The sequence below is a fragment of the Miscanthus floridulus genome, chromosome 1 (assembly GCF_019320115.1).
Source record: "Miscanthus floridulus cultivar M001 chromosome 1, ASM1932011v1, whole genome shotgun sequence".
Lineage (NCBI taxonomy): Eukaryota > Viridiplantae > Streptophyta > Magnoliopsida > Poales > Poaceae > Miscanthus > Miscanthus floridulus.
This window is the reverse complement of record NC_089580.1, coordinates 12,847,593-12,865,256: the sequence shown is the minus strand read 5'-3', so window position 1 is coordinate 12,865,256 and position 17,664 is coordinate 12,847,593. Positions and strand designations below refer to the sequence as shown.

The 17,664-nt window shown below is 43.9% G+C and overlaps 2 protein-coding genes across 6 annotated transcripts; both read right to left on the bottom strand.

Annotated features, from left to right (window-relative positions):
* Nucleotides 1-280: 280 nt before the first annotated feature.
* Nucleotides 281-15,620, bottom strand: LOC136544935 (protein WHAT'S THIS FACTOR 1 homolog, chloroplastic-like). Of its 5 annotated transcripts, none has more exons than XM_066537025.1 (6): nucleotides 15,224-15,620; nucleotides 7,220-8,528; nucleotides 4,944-6,578; nucleotides 2,527-3,647; nucleotides 880-1,284; nucleotides 281-746 (listed from the first exon to the last, which is right to left on the bottom strand). In XM_066537025.1, the coding sequence occupies exon 2, from the start codon at nucleotides 8,435-8,437 to the stop codon at nucleotides 7,286-7,288; it is 1,152 nt and encodes a 383-aa protein (XP_066393122.1). In that variant the 5' UTR covers nucleotides 8,438-8,528; nucleotides 15,224-15,620; the 3' UTR covers nucleotides 281-746; nucleotides 880-1,284; nucleotides 2,527-3,647; nucleotides 4,944-6,578; nucleotides 7,220-7,285. The 5 variants fall into 5 exon arrangements, with proteins under 5 accessions (XP_066393122.1, XP_066393177.1, XP_066393354.1 ...); XM_066537080.1 differs by having other exon boundaries at nucleotides 5,192-6,578; XM_066537257.1 differs by lacking the exons at nucleotides 281-746; nucleotides 880-1,284; nucleotides 2,527-3,647 and having other exon boundaries at nucleotides 6,467-6,578; nucleotides 7,220-8,352; nucleotides 8,456-8,528.
* Nucleotides 11,029-12,879, bottom strand: LOC136452167 (uncharacterized). The gene is made up of 2 exons (XM_066452811.1): nucleotides 11,351-12,879; nucleotides 11,029-11,272 (listed from the first exon to the last, which is right to left on the bottom strand). The coding sequence occupies exons 1-2, from the start codon at nucleotides 12,877-12,879 to the stop codon at nucleotides 11,086-11,088; spliced, it is 1,716 nt and encodes a 571-aa protein (XP_066308908.1). The 3' UTR covers nucleotides 11,029-11,085.
* Nucleotides 15,621-17,664: the final 2,044 nt, after the last annotated feature.

The window sequence follows — 17,664 nt, the reverse complement described above, 5'->3', positions numbered from 1 at the left end:
CCATCACGCTCTCCAGTCATGGATCACAACTTCACAAGCACACAAACGTCAGTAGCTGCTCTATTATATGCATGTAGATACATCATAGATGTGTGTGCTGTGCGCAATTATGCACGCGTCCCTTTCCCTGGATTTATGCGGCCTTCCATGCCCACCGTCAGCGTCCCTGTAATTGCTGCAAGCATGCAAACATGATGACAGGAGAGAAAGCAACACCAGGCGAAAGCTCCAGAACATCATTGGAGCCCTGTCAAAACAACAACAACAACAACAAAAAAAGAATACAATTTTAAACCAGGAAAAAACTGTACACAAAATTGTCCGAGTTTTACTAGCATTCTCCCTAAAACAATACATAAATGAATAAATGCAGAACAGTGATGCGTCGTGCAAGGTTCTCATTGCAGCAGTAGAACAGGATACAACAACTGCACAAGAGAACAAGGAAAAAGATGGATGCTCAGTGAGGTGGACTGATGCTGAAGGAAGCCAGAAAATACACAGACCTAACGCTAACGCAACGAAAGCGTACGTTTTTTTTGCTGGCAGAAAGGTGCAGGTGCATGGCTTCAGCATCCGGCAGCAGCAGACAACAGCAAAACCGGGCGGAATCCCCACAACACACTCCACACAGTGGTCCTCCACCATCATCATCATTCAGATGAGAAGCGACACAATGCAGCTTGCAGAGGTCACTGCCATGGAAGCATATGCCCTTGGCTGCTACTGCTATTCACACTTCACAGCTACAATAAACAGACCGATGGTTACTTGGTTAGACAGACAGGTGGGCAATCAGCGATTAGGCCGGCGCATGAGGGTGGTCTGATCATCTTGTTCCACGACAAAGCGGTACCAAACACCAGAAGAGCTCATTACCTGTTTATCTTTAACAAAACTTGGCCTCTGCTGCACTACAACTTGATTTTGCCAGGTAGCTAGTAGACCTTATTTCCTGCCAAAGCAAAGTTAGTCCATCTTTTTTTTTTTTTGCCCCCGAATAAAGTTAGTCTATCTTTACCACTGCGCTCCATAATCCACAGCCAGCACAATCTTTATACCCTATGAATCAGATAAAGCAGCTAATAGTCCAACCTATACGATAGGAATATGATTGCTCCAGCACTAAGTGCGCCCCTACAAAATATGCACACATTGAAGAAATAAACTATGTAACCCGTAGATTAAGAAGCTATCTCAAAAGGTTACCTCAGTGGATTGACCCGGTGGGTTTGGTGGTGAGCTAAAGATGGAATGATTCATCTCCCTCTCCAGATGCCCGGCCTGATTGACATGGAATAAAATCGTTTCTTTCAGTAATGGGCTCGAAGAATAATATGCCCCATGTCTTTACTTGTCAACATGACAGGGATAAAGAAAGATGAGGAAAACTTGCAAACACTACCAATGGATTGGGTAAAGAGGGACAGGCAGGCAGCCCGATTGTACGCCCAGATTGCGAAAATCTGAACCAAACAAATCACACAAGGCTACGCCACGTTGGACCCCTACTCCATGGATAGAATAAGCACAACATTACTTTCTTCAGATGAGACAAGTATAAAAATGACTTGCTGATGGAGGAGTTGGAAGAAACCAGACTCCAGGATGACGCTGATACAAAGTCCAAATTCTTGTCCGGGTGGACGGACGGCGATGGCTGAGCAGGCTCAGATGTTCAAATCAGGACTGTTTCACCCGCTAAGTGCCAATTTGATCATTCAAGCAAGCGAAAGAGAAACGGTTGCACAGCCTGAATGAGGTGCTCTTTCCTCCAAATGGATAGACATTAGGTGAACAATGGCAGAAACAACAGTGGTCGGGGCTGGCCAGACCTACTTGTGACATTCAACCATCTAAGAGATGTTTAACAATGAGATTCATGGGATCAATTGGCGTCCTCTAAAGCTTGAGAAACTATTACTTATGAGCAGAAAAAAAGAAATAAGAACCAACAAAAAAGTTAAGAGACACCCAGCAAAAATCTAAAGGATAATGATGTTCTAGCGATAAGCTGCAAGAAGCCAGAAACTCACCTAAATGGGGGCATAAAATTAGATTTAGGTCTAAATCAGGTGGTAAGTATGGGAATCGAAGTGAAGGGCAAGTAAAGATAATGGTAGCTTCCTAAAGTCAAGGCAGGGTCCAGGGAAAGGGACACCAAAACCAACCAGAGAAACCAGTTCCGAAGCAGCGATAACCCTTGCGATTTTGTGGAAGTTGCCAACCTCGAAAGGCAGGCCCCAGCCACACACAAAAGTTGTTCATCAGATGGGTAATGCTACCCAAGGACAGTGACATGCAAGCAAAGAATGGTGTACAAGGAAGACGCATCAACATGGAAATCCAGCTGGGTCACTCACTAGGGGCTGACGGTGACTGGAGGAGCAAAGTAAAAGCATGTGCTCTTGGTGGCCAATAATAGAGCCAACAAATTTAAGAGCCGACGATGCAAGATCCACAATGTAAGTTGTGGAGGTAACAGCAAACAGAAAGGCTACCAAAGAGGCAGGCATAAATGCTTACCAGAAGGAAAAAAGCAGGATACGAAAAGGGTGTCTAGTCTCCATCCTTTGTTCGGATAACTTCAGGATAGGCTTGCCTAAACTATCAGCCACTAACTCCCATCAAAATCTAGCTTTTAGTGCATCTGACCAGGCTCGTGACCACTACTATGGGGGCCCTCTTGGTGTCTGCAGAACCTGGTCCCAATCACTGCACCCCGTATATGCTCCTCACTTTCATGGGCTATAATCGAGCAGCAGCCAGTTGGCATGATTTCACCTCAATGTGTCCACACCATCCATAATTTTGTCAGTTGATCTTTACTTGGTATATGCTCATCTGATTATTCCAACAGATCCCACTGAAAGCTCGGTTTAGCGTTGTAGTTAAGTCGAGAACATTGGTGATGCATCTCCCACCAAGGCATTCCTTGGGGTACTGAAATCAAAACATATACAAGATACTGAAGGAGGTATGATTGAAAAGGATCCAAACCTATGCCTATTAGTAGCTAGTTGTGGAGTTGGGATAACCATTGCTAAAGCTTTCCCCCATTTAGAATCTGATCCCAGATCAACAGCACTGAGTGTCCCCATTCCGTTGATCATTATTCAGCAAAGCAACAATGTAACCCACAAGCTTTCAGAGAGAGGATGGCATCAGTCTGTCACCACTCGATCAGAAAGTTTCTTTATTTGATAACTGCTGAGTGTATCAATTTTGACACAAAGCAGTACCTTCACAAAAAAGAAACAATAGTACAACATTCCTGCCATGAAATAGCCTGACAATTGGTAGAATCAACACATGCCAACAAAATCTTGACTATTGGATTGCTAGATTCCATGGACAACCATGATGATAAAGTTTACTTTTCAAGAATGATTGCTATGATACAAGTTCTAGAAAATAACATGAAACAATTACATGGTCGCATACCTGTTCCTGATCGATATAGATCACATAATAATTCATTGGCCAGCATTTCTCATATTTGACCCTATTGTGAGTTCCCTCTGCCCAGCTGTTACTTGTGCATCACAAAGAAGTGGGGCTAATAATCCCAGGTGCACAAGTATTGGTTAACACAAACAGGATAATCTGCAACATGAATTTGATGATTGTATAGGATGATGCAAATGCTGCAGGACAAAATTCTGAGTGAGCACACTGCAAACCATAATGGGGTCTATGGTAGGAAAAAATAGATATGTATGCATCAGCTGAAGAACATTATTGGCATCTACATTTCAACTTCACTTATTCTACACAAAACATCTAGTACAAAAAGTATCAGAACACCAGGAATGTAAGGACACATGCGCTAGACTGGCAACAGAAGATGATCATTGTAGTACAGACACATATTACTGTCAGTGCAACGATAATCCAGGAGCACACAGCAATCAAATGGACCTTCCATACTGGACCAGATGGAATGTTGGTCCACAGCAGTAGGGTCTATAAATCATGGATGATCTGAATACAAGGCTAGTAATACAACACAGTCAATGACAAGGAAGGGAAGTCAATAATTCTCATTTTCGTTCTTCCCACAACAATGTGCCATAGACATGTGATGGGTCTGGTACATAGGTAGTTGAAAATTAAGGTACTTTGCAGCTATCTAAAATGTTAAATGTTCTAACCACAGCTGTCTAAAATTATAATTAACATGTGAACTTTAAAGTTTTTTGGCAGCCATTAACATATGTGCCCATATGGTTGTCAAATGATCTCCGAGCTCAGGACACAAGCAAAGATGACCTGGTGGCTTCCTTCTGGGTGAAGACAGATGAGCAGGCTGCTGGTCCTATGAAGATGTTACCATTTGGCTTCAAGGAGGATATGCTCAAGACAGTTCCACGTGGCAGGATGGTGTCGCTGAAGATCTAGGAGGTGTAGGTGTGGTTGTCTTTAGTTATGCTATCTTAGTTTTCTTTAGTTGGGTCGTTACTGTGTCTGGTTTGTTCTAAAAGGGTTAATCAGGTTCTCAGGTGGGATGCCGCCTGCTATGCTGTATTGCATAATTTTGTCTTTTAACTAATGTTAAAGACGGGGGCTACCTGGCCCTAAAACTCTAAAAAAAAATATGGTTGTCAAATATTTGAAAAATGCATGTCTAGCATTTGAGCATAACCACAAACACTCTTATCCATCCTCTATGCTTGATTCAACAATAAGCAAGTAGACAACTCAGTATTCAAAACATGAGGATGCTGACAATGTTTTAGTCAAGTTCACATCTCAAACATGGAACTACAAGAATGTGGTACTGCAATTCATTAAACAGATCCTAATAATGCAAAAATAGGTGAACAAGTGTGATCATCCAACGGACATGACTGAAGTAGCTAAGTAACATAAGCATGAAGAAACAATTAGAAATCATGAACATAGAAAGGTGGCACTGTCAACAAATTCAGAAGCTACGATACCATTGGATGTGCTAGATGGAAGAAAAAACTTCAGCTACTTGCATTTGGAGCATCTATAGGTGCTTTCTGTAAGGTTGTATTGGATATATATTAGCGCTCAACAGTATGATAGTGGAGATACAAGTTCACTGCTGCCAAAATCACCACCAATATCATCGCTGGAGAACCAGACGCTGCTGCCTATGCCTAAGAAAGTCTAAAACGTTGCCTTTCTTCCCTTGTGCCTCCCTCCTAAACAACCAGCTCACCTCCGACACCTGCAAACGCCAGCCTTTTACACGGGCTTGCCCCGATCAGTAGTTGTTCATCCTCCCAAGTGGCCATAGACGGAGGCCACGTTGACCAATGCACAAGGATGTGAGGGATCAGTTTGCGAGCAAGTTAACAAAGGGTCAAAGGCAATAATCCAAAATGGACAACAGAATTTGCAAATTAGATCAAGGTCAGGAATGGTGACATTGACCTGGTGTGTTGGTCCCTTGGCCAATTTCAGTTGGGACACATGAAACACTGGATAAACTAGATTGAGGAAGCCGAACTTCATATGCCACTGCATTGATTTTGCTGTTGGCAGGAAAAGGCCCAAAATAACGAAATGAGAGCTCATAGTTGGATTGGACACTGCAGAGTTCTGAGCATATGACTGAAGTTTGACAAACACCAGATCACCAGCATTGAAGCTACGTTCAGATCATTTTTTATCTGCCTAATGTTTGAAGCGCTGCTGTGCGCGTTCAAGATGTTGCCTGACCAGTGCCTGCATGAGTTGGCGCTCCTCCAACCATTCTTGAAGATCTGGAACACTAAACAGGGACAATAGCAAATGTCGAGGAGAGTGTCAATATAGTACCTCAAAAGGAGACTTCCTCAAAGAAGAATGGAAGCATGTAGTATACCAATACTCAGCAAGATAGAGCCACTTCCCCTACTGTTATGGACAAGCATGTACAAAGCACCTGAGATATGTCTCAACACGCCGGTTTACCCTTTCAGTCTGCCCATCAGACTGAGGATGATAGGAACTGCTCATACTCAGTTGTGTGCCTGCCAAATTGAAGAGGGCTTGCCAAAGGTTACTAGTGAAAATACGGTCCCAGTCTGAGATAATGGTTTGGGGCATCCCTTGATGCTTATAGACATTCAGCATGTAGGTTTGAGCAATAGTCATAGCTATAAATAGATGTGTATGGTAGAAAATTGGCAACTTTAGAGAGTTTGTTGACAACCACCAAGATCCATTGTGACTACTTGCCAAGAATGTTCAGGTACTGGCAATGGAAACAGCAACCCTGGATACTTCACATGCTCTGGTTTAGCTTGTTGACAGACCTGACACCGTGTGACAAAGTCATGGACTGACTGCTTCATTTGTGGCCAAGCAAACATTGCCTTAATCTTCTGTAAGTCACTGGAAAACCAGAGTGGCCTCCCAAAGGACTGGCATGGAGAGCAGAAATGAGCTAGAGCTGTAGTGCACTATTGGCACTAATCTAGAGTCTTCCTTTAATTCTTAGAACAGCTTGCTGAAGAGTAAAGTGTGGAACTGTTTTACCCATTGCAAGCTCAGCAAGGATTTGGACTGTGGCAGGATCAGTAGAGTAACCCAGGATAACCTCTTCCAATCAAACTGGTTTGCTGACAGAGAGAGCTGACGGTTGTTAACCTTTGACCAACAATTAATTTAAATCTTTGTAGATTACACCATACAAATTTGGTATTATCGAATTCATATTTGAAATTTTGAAAACACTTCCATATGTAAAATTCATAGTCACGAACATTATAATATATGAGAAATTAATGGTCAAGTCACGATGTTAGAGACCATGCTGGGTCAAACCACGCCTTACAAAATAAAAGGAGAGAGTATGATACTGTTTAAAATGAATGAGCATCTGACTGTATTATTTATCAGAACGGTTCAATCCAAGAGAAGCAAACCACATGTTATGATAGTAAGAGCTACAAATGCTATAACATTGTTTTGGGATATAAGCTGCATAAAGGAGCTAATCCTAGAACATTCCTAAGTCAATCATATGGTGCCCTAGGATGCAAACCTACAATTGTGGGAAACTGAGAATAAAGATGTGACTTCTGGTACAAGCATTATTTTGCCTAATCTGCCGAGCTGCCACTTCACTTCTCAGATGGCTTCACATTTGAAGATGAGACACTGGCTTTTTCAATTCTTTAGTTATCTTTAGCTACTGAACTGAGAGAAACGGCAACTGTACACAGGATTTAAATTGTAGTTGCATGTGCAATGAGCTGACCTGAGTTTCAACAAAACAGATGCACCAACTATAGTTTGTCTCCTGATCAGTAAATCCACACTCCAATTATACTGCCAGCATGTTGTCTGAGTTGGAGCACGGTCGGCCAATCAAAGATGCAAACCGATCATGGAATTTCAGTAAAGGACACTTATCAATAAGGTTACTATTTTCATAAGCTTCCTTGAGGAAGACTGTGCTTCTTGCTCCCTTGTTAGTGATGTAGAAGATGCCATGATTTTTCACCAAACAAAGAAGTAATTTGCATGGAAGCCTGTACTCGTTGTGAAATATATCTAGCTTATCAGATGTCAACCGCCTCTCCATTGTCAGGCTCAAAATCTCATGCAGAATAGCAATGGCACGCTTTCGAGCCTGTGGTGTTGCAGACTCGACTCGCCTAGCATTCAAATAAGGTGAAGGAAATGCCATCTTCTGCCACCTGACAACCTCCTCAAGGTACTTCCGGTTTGGCCTAAATCCTGCTGGATACTTCAACTTGAAAGCAAAAGGACCCAAGAAATTTCCATCTTTAGGAATCCCTCTACGGCCTATCTGGGAACCCTCAAAATTCATTTTTTCTTCTCGTATTGTGACTGCTAGTGAAGAGTCCCAATTCTCCAGACACAAATGGTCCAGTCCCTTCACATCACGGATTGAGAAAAAATCAGGGTACCTTGGAATCAAGTTGCTCTTGAAGTTCTTAGGTAAACCCAGTTCAGACTGAATTAGTTCAATCTTCTCCAGAGGAATCTGGCAGTCCATCGACATCATCAGTAACTTCCTAAGGTTTCTCACCAAGATTGGCTCCATTAGCTCTCGCGCTTCAGCCTCTTCACTGGATATCTTTCTGGCCTTCTCCGTAAGTGTGACAGAAATGGGCTCTCGGGAAGCACTTCCACCAGAGACATGGAAGATATTGGGGTGGCGCTCGATAAGTGAAAGAAAGTTCCATTTTTGGACAAAGCCAACCTCCTTTTCAAGGTCACGTACAAGTAGTGACCCTGTCTTTTGTGCCAAAATGAGGTCACGCAAATGAAGGAGAAGAGCAGGCTTCTTTTGAAGATCCATGGCCTTGTCAAGACCAGGTTCACGGTGATATAGCTTCTTCTTGGGTCGGCGTCCATGGCCAGCTGAGAATGAGGACATAGCATTCAGTTGCATAAAGGGAAGAGTTCTGGGAATCAAATATACATGCTGTCCCAATCTTCTTTCCATGATTTATGAAATGAATACCAAGCTATGTGGTCACACCAGGTCCAAGCATTCAGAAGTGCATATAAAGAAGCAGCACGTTGCAATTTAAATTCTGCAAAAAAAAAAAAGAGTCAAAATTATATTCTCATCCATGTCAATAGCCTACTATTTGCATCTCAGGAATCAAACTGCACAGGGAACATCTAATGTAAAAGGCAAAATAAAGAGGTTGCTGTCACCACATTCATAGTAACGACACTCTCCAAATAAAGCACAAAGTGAAGTTCAGGTTGGAGAATCCTCGCTCAACATGGGAAATTTGAGCTTATGTGGCAAGATGGTAGGAATTTCAATCTTTTTTAGGGGATTGGTCCAACACTTTCATCCCAATGTGAAGTGTGCTCCATAGACATCATATTGAACTCACTAGAGACAGTGATGGAGCTGGCGAATCTGCAAGCCTAGGGCCAAGACCTAAGTGCTTAAACCACCTAAACTAGGACAAAGTGTGCTCCATAGACATTCCAAGTTATAAGACATTTTGGCTTTTCTAGATATATTGCTTTTACTACGTATCTAGACATAGGGTACATATAAGTACATAGCAAAAACTACGTATCTAAAAAAGCCAAAGTGTCTTATAATTTGTAATGGAGGGAGTAGCAAATAAAAGATGCAAGATTTAGACTACATCTCAATTGTAGGCTTAATTGAACAACACAACAACAACAACAACAACAACAAAGCCTTTAAGTCCCAAACAAGTTGGGGTAGGCTAGAGTTGAAACCCAGCAGAAGCAATCAAGGTTCAGGCACGTGAATAGCTGTTTTCCAAGCACTCCTATCTAAAGCTAAGTCTTTGGATATATTCCATCCTTTCAAGTCTCCTTTTATTGCCTCTACCCAAGTCAACTTCGGTCTTCCTCTGCCTCTCTTCACGTTACTATCCTGGCTTAGGATTCCACTACGCACTAGTGCCTCTGAAGGTCTCCGTTGGACATGTCCAAACCATCTCAATAATTTGGACCATTTCAGTTGATAAAATCTCCAAGAGCTACAAAAGAAATGCCTACATAGTGCCGAGGATCAGCAAATCATAAAATGCATTTGCTCAATTGGTATGCATAGCCTAGGATCCAAGGGCGGACCCAGTAAAGGACATGGGTGTACACATGTACACCTGATAATTTTTGCAAAACAATCAAAGTTAGCAGGCATAATACAAGCACATCCGAATCCAAACTGTGGTGGAGCTTGTCAATTTTCATGCCTAGGGCCACTATCAAAGCATGTATACCATCAACACCAGGTCTAATACCGATAATATAACAAAGGCAATTTTTGCTGTGGGACATCGCGAAAACAACAAATTGGCTGCAACACACCGCCAACACTTGCTTTTGCTGAGTACCATTATGAAATCGCGAATGTTTGCCAGTGGACACCGCCTCCATTAAAATAAAGAAAAACAGCAATCAGGAGAGAGAAAGCACAGTAAAGAGACGTTTTTACCCCTGCCGGCCTGAGTCCTATCATTTAGGTGGTCCGGTTGGACCAGCTCAGCTCGGCCCCGGTCGTCTTCTTCCTTCCCCCGTTCTCGTTCTCGTCAGTCTCTCTCCCCATCCTCATTCCCATCTCGACGAACCCTAGCTTCGAGCCATGGCATCGAGCTCGCATTCCACACCGTTCGGCGCGCCGCACCCAGCTTCGCCGTCGCTCGACCCCTACAGAGACCAAGCTGGATTCTTGCCCTTGGTTCCTTGCCACAAGTGCGGAACCATTTTCATCGGGCGCGTGTCGCAGAAGCCTGGCAGCAAGGGGAAGAGGTTTTACAAGTGTCCACTGCTTGAGCATGTAAGTGGTCGTTGACTTCTGATCTGGTTTTGAGGAGATGCGCATTTTTTTTATTTTTCATCTCTTGTTTGCCAGACCGACTTTGCGTGTGGAGTGTACTACTTTGAGGAACAGTATATCAATTACTTGGTCGCCAAAAGCATTCTTCCTCGCGCTTGTAGTCAGGTTCGAGTTCAGGGTGCCATGGCGCTCGAGGTGATGAGGGAAGGCAATGACAAGGAGAAGGCCTGCCAAGGATTTGATGGCTGCCAAGATCTGTTGGAGACTGCAGTGATTCATCTCCAAGGTTCAGAGGCACTACTGAAGTCAGTACTTGAGAGCAACAAGAAATTGTTGACCAACATGAATAAAATTGGAGAGCGGCTGCTTGTAGTTGGTGGTGTAATGGTTTTCGTTTTGGTGTTAGTTCTGTTAGTGTTGTTGGTCAAGTGAAGCAGAACAGCAGGTTGTCATATATCCGGGTTATCATGTATCCAGTTAGTGTTGTTGGTCATGGTCATGAACATGTATCCAGTTAGTGTTGTTGGTCATGAACATGTATCCAGCTTATCTGTACCTTGTTTGAAATCAATGATGCATCTTAACTATGTTGCAAGAAAATGGTCTGCCAAATTGTATCTGAGTTCATGAATGATGGGGCAAGAAAATGGTGTGCCAAATTGTTGCAAATACATGCATCCAGGTTTAATTTGATCACTTCACACAACAAAGTCTGCCAACTGAGTTCATGATTGAGATTGCATAACTGAGTTTATAGGTTCATCACACTACATAACAGGTTCACCATAAAATAGATCCATTACATAAGACATGCATCACAGGTCCAGGATGAGCTTCTTCTTGCTGATCCTCTTGCCGGCCTTGCTTGCCTTCTTTTCCCCAGCCTGCATTTCTTCTCCAGTAGCCTTGGTGGTCACCACCTTTTTCTTCTTCTTATTTTGATGCTGCACTTCTACTATTGGGGAGGAAGTTTCACCACCTAGCTCCAATGCCCTCTTGCGGCTGTAGTCATACCCAACATTAGAAAGATAAATAACAGTATGTTGTCATAGATAACAGGCATCAAGTCTTTACATTTACCTCCTAGTGTTTGCTGCGGGGCTGTTTGTTAGAGCTGGTGGTGCAATGTTTGGTGGGCTGTTTGTCAGAGCAGGACAGACAGTTGTTTCTTGAGCACCTTCAATCTGTGATTGCTGGGTAGAGATAGTTGTTGTGGCAGTGCTTTTCTTTTTCTTTGCTCTCTTGGGCTTTGGTGGTGCTGGTGGTGGTGCATCAGAGTCATAAACAGTTTCATTACAGGTCTTCATCATGTGACCAAACCCTCCACACCTCTTGCACTGGCACTGGCTTTTTTGCTTGCCACCTTCTTCAGAACCTTTTATCCTTCTTGATCTGGGCCGACCTGCAGCTCTCTTGAACCTTGGAGGCCAAAGTTTGAAACCCAAGTCCACATCAGGCCACTGGTTCCTATCTATCATGGGACTTATCACATGTTCATATGCTTTCTTGAACTTATCAACCGAATAATAGTCATCTATGTAGTCTTCCACACTTCTGTTGCGCATGGAATGGATGAAGCAGAGAGCATGAGTACATGGCAATCCAGTAATCTGCCACCTTTGACAGCTGCATAATCTATTATCAAGGTCGACAGTATGCCTCCAGGTTTTCAGTTCCTCTGTAGTGCCTTGAATCTCAGCAGCGTTGTTGGGCCCCCTATGTATGGCATACTGTAAATTCCTACTCATGGCATGCAGCTCTTTGATGACATGAGGCAAGATCTTGTCTCTCAGCTTAAGTGACAGTGACCTCCTAAGGTCTTGTTTCTCCATGATCATTTGTCTGATCCTATCCAACAGAGGAATTAAAGCCAAGGACTTCTCATTCCTAATCCAACTGTTGAAGGTCTCTGCTATGTTGTTAGTAACATAGTCACATTTGCTTGCATGAGAGAACTTCCATATACTCCATATGTGCTTGTGGTTGTCCTCTATCCAGTTCATTGCCCTTGGTGAAGCTTGCTTCATGATGTTGTAATGGTGATCAAAGTGCCTCTGGTTGTAAGCTCTGCTTGCTGGCCACAAATGTTTCTTGAACACTACTCCTCTATACCTCTTGTTAAAATTCTTCACTAGATGCCTCATGCACTCTCTATGCTCTACTCCATTTGGGAAAACATATGTAACTCCCTTATCTATTCCTTTGCCTACATCTGTGCATATGACCAGGCCTGTAGGAGTCCTAATTGCCACTTTAAGTTTCTCAAAAAACCATTTCCAATTTTCAGCAGTTTCAGACTCAAAGACACCATATGCCACTGGAAAAAGCCAGTTGTGTCCATCCACAGCTGAAGCAGAAGCTAACTGCCCTCTCCACCTCCTAGTCAAAACTGTTGAGTCAACACCTAAGAAGGGTCTGCATCCATTCAAAAAACCTTGAGCACAACTCTTAAATACAACAAACATCCTTGTGAACCTCCTCTTATTACCAGCCAGTATCCACTCAATGTCCACAATGCTACCAGGATTTGTCCTGTCCACCTCAGCCTTGAATCTAAAAACATCTTCAAAGCTATCATCCCATTTTCCTTGAATTTGCTCTAGAGCCATTTGCAGTCCATCTCAGACAACATAGTATGAAAGTTGGATGTTATACTTGTTCTGCAAATCCTTCCTCAGTTTACCAGCTTGAATTGTTGGTTCATCCTTCAGGATGGTAATGGCCCTGTCCCTCACCCAGGCATTGGTAGCCATGCAGTTCTTCTCCAGTTGGGATGTGCTGGCACAAGTATGTTTTCCCAACTTCTTTATCTGACAAATAAAAGGAAGGCAAAGCATCAAACACATGTTGGGAAAAATAAGAACCAAAATGTAAGAAAATTTGAAAAAGAAATAAACTGACCTGCCAAGTCTTGCCATCTTGCAATTGAGAAGCATGTATCCTCCACTTGCACCTCTTCTTCTTGCTCTTGAATCCTTTGCAGTGCCCTCTATACCTTTTGGATTCACTGTAAGGAGCTGCAATTTCAAACTCTTTTAGCACAGCATATTGTCTAATAGCCCTCTTAAAAGTGTCCCCATCCTCAAATGTGACACCACATTCTATAGTTGGGTTTTCTAAGTTAGTAACATGCTCATTGATCTCACAACCAGCATCATCATCAACATACAAATCATCATGAACAAGAGAGTCAGAGTCAGTATCCCCCTCTGATGCTTGTTGATCTTGCTGTTTTGGCATATAATGGCCCTCATCATTGACCCCAACATACTCCTCAACATCTTCTTCTCATGAAACATCATCATCAGCATGCTTCTTCTTGCTTCTTCCTTGAGTAGGTGTGGATTTCTCAGCTGAGTCATCAGAGTTAGAAGAGTGAACACTGTCATCATCACTTTCTCCCCCACTAAGTGACTCCACATCGGCCTCACCTCCACCAGGCCCAACAGTTTCAACAATCTGATTGTTCTGCCCATCATCATGACCAAGCAGAGGGGGCAGCAATGGGAGAGCAACAGATGCACTGGCCTCATTATCCAAAGACACACTCTGACTATATGCAATAGGAATCATGTCATAAAAATTTACAAACAAAGGTAGCCGCCTTAGGTGCCAATAATTGTTAGTAGCATCCATCAAAGTTGCATCTGAGGTCAGATTGGTATAGCATTGGGTGTTCTTGTCGAAATATGTCAAATTGAAGCTCTGATTCTTCCCAATAGACACTTTGGCAGCTACATCCTTACTTAAATCAATCAGATTCAGAGTGTCACTATCAACAATGAGCTGAAAATCTGCTGCATTGTGAGCCACATTTCTACCGTCATCGCAAGCCTCATAGTAACATGGGACACGCACTGCTATGCGTAATGCAGAACTACTGTCCATCCTAAAACATGGACAAGAACAAGAAATCATGAAAACCCTAGCTTCGGATACGCAAATCGACCCCCAAGTTCACTGCAACCCTGTTAACCAACCCCAGATCGAAAAGTGGAAGAGGATAAGAGTGCATACCCCTCAGGAACCCATGACAGATTCACTCCCTTGGACGGTGAATCTATGCTCGGGCGGAGCCGCTTTGATTTCGCCGGCGAAGCCATCTTCATGCATCCATGGCACGCCGACTGTGGGGAAGAGACGGCGGTGTGGGCGGCAGGAGACGGCGGCGTGGTTGGCTGGAGACGGCGGCGCTGCAGGAGACTGGAGACGGCGGCGTGGGTGGCTGGAGACGCCGGCGCTGTGGGAGACTGGAGACGCCGCCGGCTAGGGTTGGATAGAGCACAGGGTCTGGTTCGACCAAGTAGTGGTCCGGCTCGACCAATAGGGTCTGGTTCGACCAAGGGGCAACGCTGGTCATTTTGGAATGTTTCTCTCTCCCGATTGCTGTTTTTCTTATTTTAATGGAGACGGTGTCCACTGGCAAACATTCGCGATTTCATAATAGTACTCAGCAAAAGCAAGTGTTGGCGGTATGTTGCAGCCAATTTGTTGTTTTCACGATGTCCCACGGCAAAAATTGCCTATAACAAAACTAGATTATAAATGCATAAGTTTCGATGATATCTCAATTCCATGCTTAAATCCACAACATAATTGATGGAAGCATAGAAGTGGTTAAAATAATACCTCACTAATGATGGTTTGGTTCTCCCTCATCTCTCGTATCTTCATCAAGTGAACCTAAACCTATTTTGTAAGCCATTTGCATTGCTAGCAGGGCTCTTGATAACCTGTGTTTCTACTACTATATACTACTTCTGATTGTGCTTGTGTAGAAAGTTGGTTTCGGAACACTGGTTGTATAATTGGAGGAGCAGGAGAAAAAAAGATTTAAATGTCTTTAGTCCTATTCATTGTGCAACTCTACAAAAATCGACCTAATTAATTATCATTCAAAGATTTTTTAGATCGGGCAGAACCGGAGAATGGATTCGAGAATGGGGAATTTACCAGGGCTCAGACGAGTAGGAGTAGGCGACGAGTACCGCGCGGCCGCGGCTGCGCTCCTGCGGCCCTGGCGGCTGGCCGCTGGCACCCTGCCCACGCCGCGACGGATATGCCGTGTCGCCGACTCCGGCTCGACGCTCGGAGCTCGTGGTTCACCAGCCACGGCCAGTGTGCACTGGCCAGTGCGGCTGCGGCCAGGCGGACAGCCGCCCAGCCAAGCGCGCCCGGCGCCTCCAACCGCGGAGCAGAGCCACGGACGGACCCTAGCGACAGGGGCCTGAGTTGCCGGCCAGCGGCTGCTGCTGCCTGCTGGGTTGAGGCGGCGGCGGCCGGCAGGGAGAGCCGGAGAGGAACAGGCGGCCAAACGGGTTTTCCCGCTCACGGTCGTGGAGTTGGGGTCGGCCGGAGGGGACGGGAGTCTGGGCCGATTAACTGTGTAGGCCCACTTTGAATTAGGCCTGAAATTCACATGTACTATAACAAATATTTTTAGGGTCTTATTCTCAAAAAATATATTTTTAGGGTCTCGGCTCTATGAAATTAGGCACATATATTATAAAAACTATTTTGGGGCATGTTTAGGGCCTTGGCTCTATAGACCCTAGGCCCAAATCCGTCTCTAAATACAAATAATATAAGTTAGAGAAACTCCAGCATAAACCTCAAATCGGGATCTCTATTCTTTATTTAAGGGCTCTCCCTACTTTTGATGGTCAGTTTCCTTTGCATCTACTCCAGTATGAGCTCTTAATTCAAGGTCATCAAATCCATTCAAGTAGACACTGGCATATGGGACACCGAAGATGGCACAGGGAGGGCGAGAAGCACCGAGGCACAGGAAGGGGAGCCACGACTAGGTTGAGTGCCTTGACACGGCAAGGAGAGGAGCCGCATTGAATGAAACGTGGAGATAGAGGCGACCTAAGCATGGAGGTATGACACGCGCCTTCATAGTGACGAATGGATACAAGGGCCTCGATGTGAAGGTGTCGATAGTGTGGTGACGGTCATGCGGTCTCTCTCCATCCCCTACCTTTTCCCTTCAGGTGAGCTTGTCGTTGATTTGTATCTACGTCATCCGATTGCAAGCCATGTTGGATCCTTTTTTTTCTTTTTGTGCACTGCAATGTGGTTTTGATTTGTGTGGCCTTTGTTTCCTTACCTTGATCTGATGAGAGCGATGCGGATTCGGTGCAACTTTACGAACAAAAGCTACTACCAACGTGGAGGAGGGTCGTCCAAGCACCAAACCCGGGGCATGGACTCCCCAATCTCGAGGACTCCGACTCAAAAGATGGTCAAGGGCGGCAGTGAAGGGCTCAGCGGGCCTTGTAGATGGGCTCACTGTTTTTAAAAACAATAGGAAAAAACATTAGAGGCGGGTAAGAAATCCTTTGTTAATCAGCATTAACAAGGGCTTCATGGGTAGACGCTTGACACCTTCGTCTTTTTTTTACAACAATAACTTTTAATATATATCGTTAGTGTGGGAAAAGAATTCCTAGATTATAGAGCACATATAAGAGAAATATACCGCTGAACTGCTTTCTGAAGGCATGGGTGATGCTTCCGTCGGGGGCGCGGGGCCAGTCGGGGTCATAGGGCCCACGAGAAGTGGCCACGATAGAAGCATCGAGGGTCCTCGTTCTCGCACTCCGAACACCTCCGTCTTTGAAGTTCATCGTGAACGGCCTCATTATCCTTTTCAATAATAGAGGATTCTTCAAACCGTTTTGACTTCCCACAATGTCCTCATAGCCCTCCACGGCCTCATTATCATTTTCGATAATAGAGGATTCTTCAAACCGTTTTGACTTCCCACAATGTCCTCATAGCCCTCCCTGTTCCTTACATGACCTGGAACTCGTGCTCATATGTAAAAGCTAGGATAACGCACGTCCAATGATAGTGCGGAGTTCAATTCCAAATCATATTGAAATACATGATACAATTCATGAATAAATCTTCGAGCAGCAAATCATCTATGTGACCATGCAATAAGTTACATGTTGCTATCGTTATATTGTAACGTGCAAACATTTTTTTTAGAATTACACGGTATAACGTAGATGCCCACAACATGCATGCACGCACATTCACCCCTATGAACACATGTACGTAAACCGTACCCCAATGAGCACCTCCAAAATATATTTGCTAGTATAATATTAAAGTATACTGCAAAGTTTGTTCTCAAGATGAATTAGAATGCATGACGTGATCATTGATAAATCTCTATGGCTCTTGTATCCATACAAGAGCAACGTGTCCAGACACAGTACGAAGTCTAGTTCCAAAACGAGTTAAAATGACAAAATCATTGAAAAAATGTTTGATCCGCAAGTTGTCACGTAACAAATTGCACTTTCCGTTGCAACGTACGAACATATTCACTACTCATTATTCATATAAAAATCGGCCAATACTTCAATAATATCGGAATC

Bases quoted from the DNA above. Each gene is read 5' to 3' on its own strand.
- LOC136544935 (XM_066537025.1), bottom strand. From the start codon at position 8,437: ATGGAAAGAAGATTGGGACAGCATGTATATTTGATTCCCAGAACTCTT.
- LOC136452167 (XM_066452811.1), bottom strand. From the start codon at position 12,879: ATGGCTCTAGAGCAAATTCAAGGAAAATGGGATGATAGCTTTGAAGAT. The intron at 11,273-11,350 runs GTAAATGTAAAG...GTATGACTACAG, and splicing joins CCCGCAGCAAACACTAGGAG to CCGCAAGAGGGCATTGGAGC.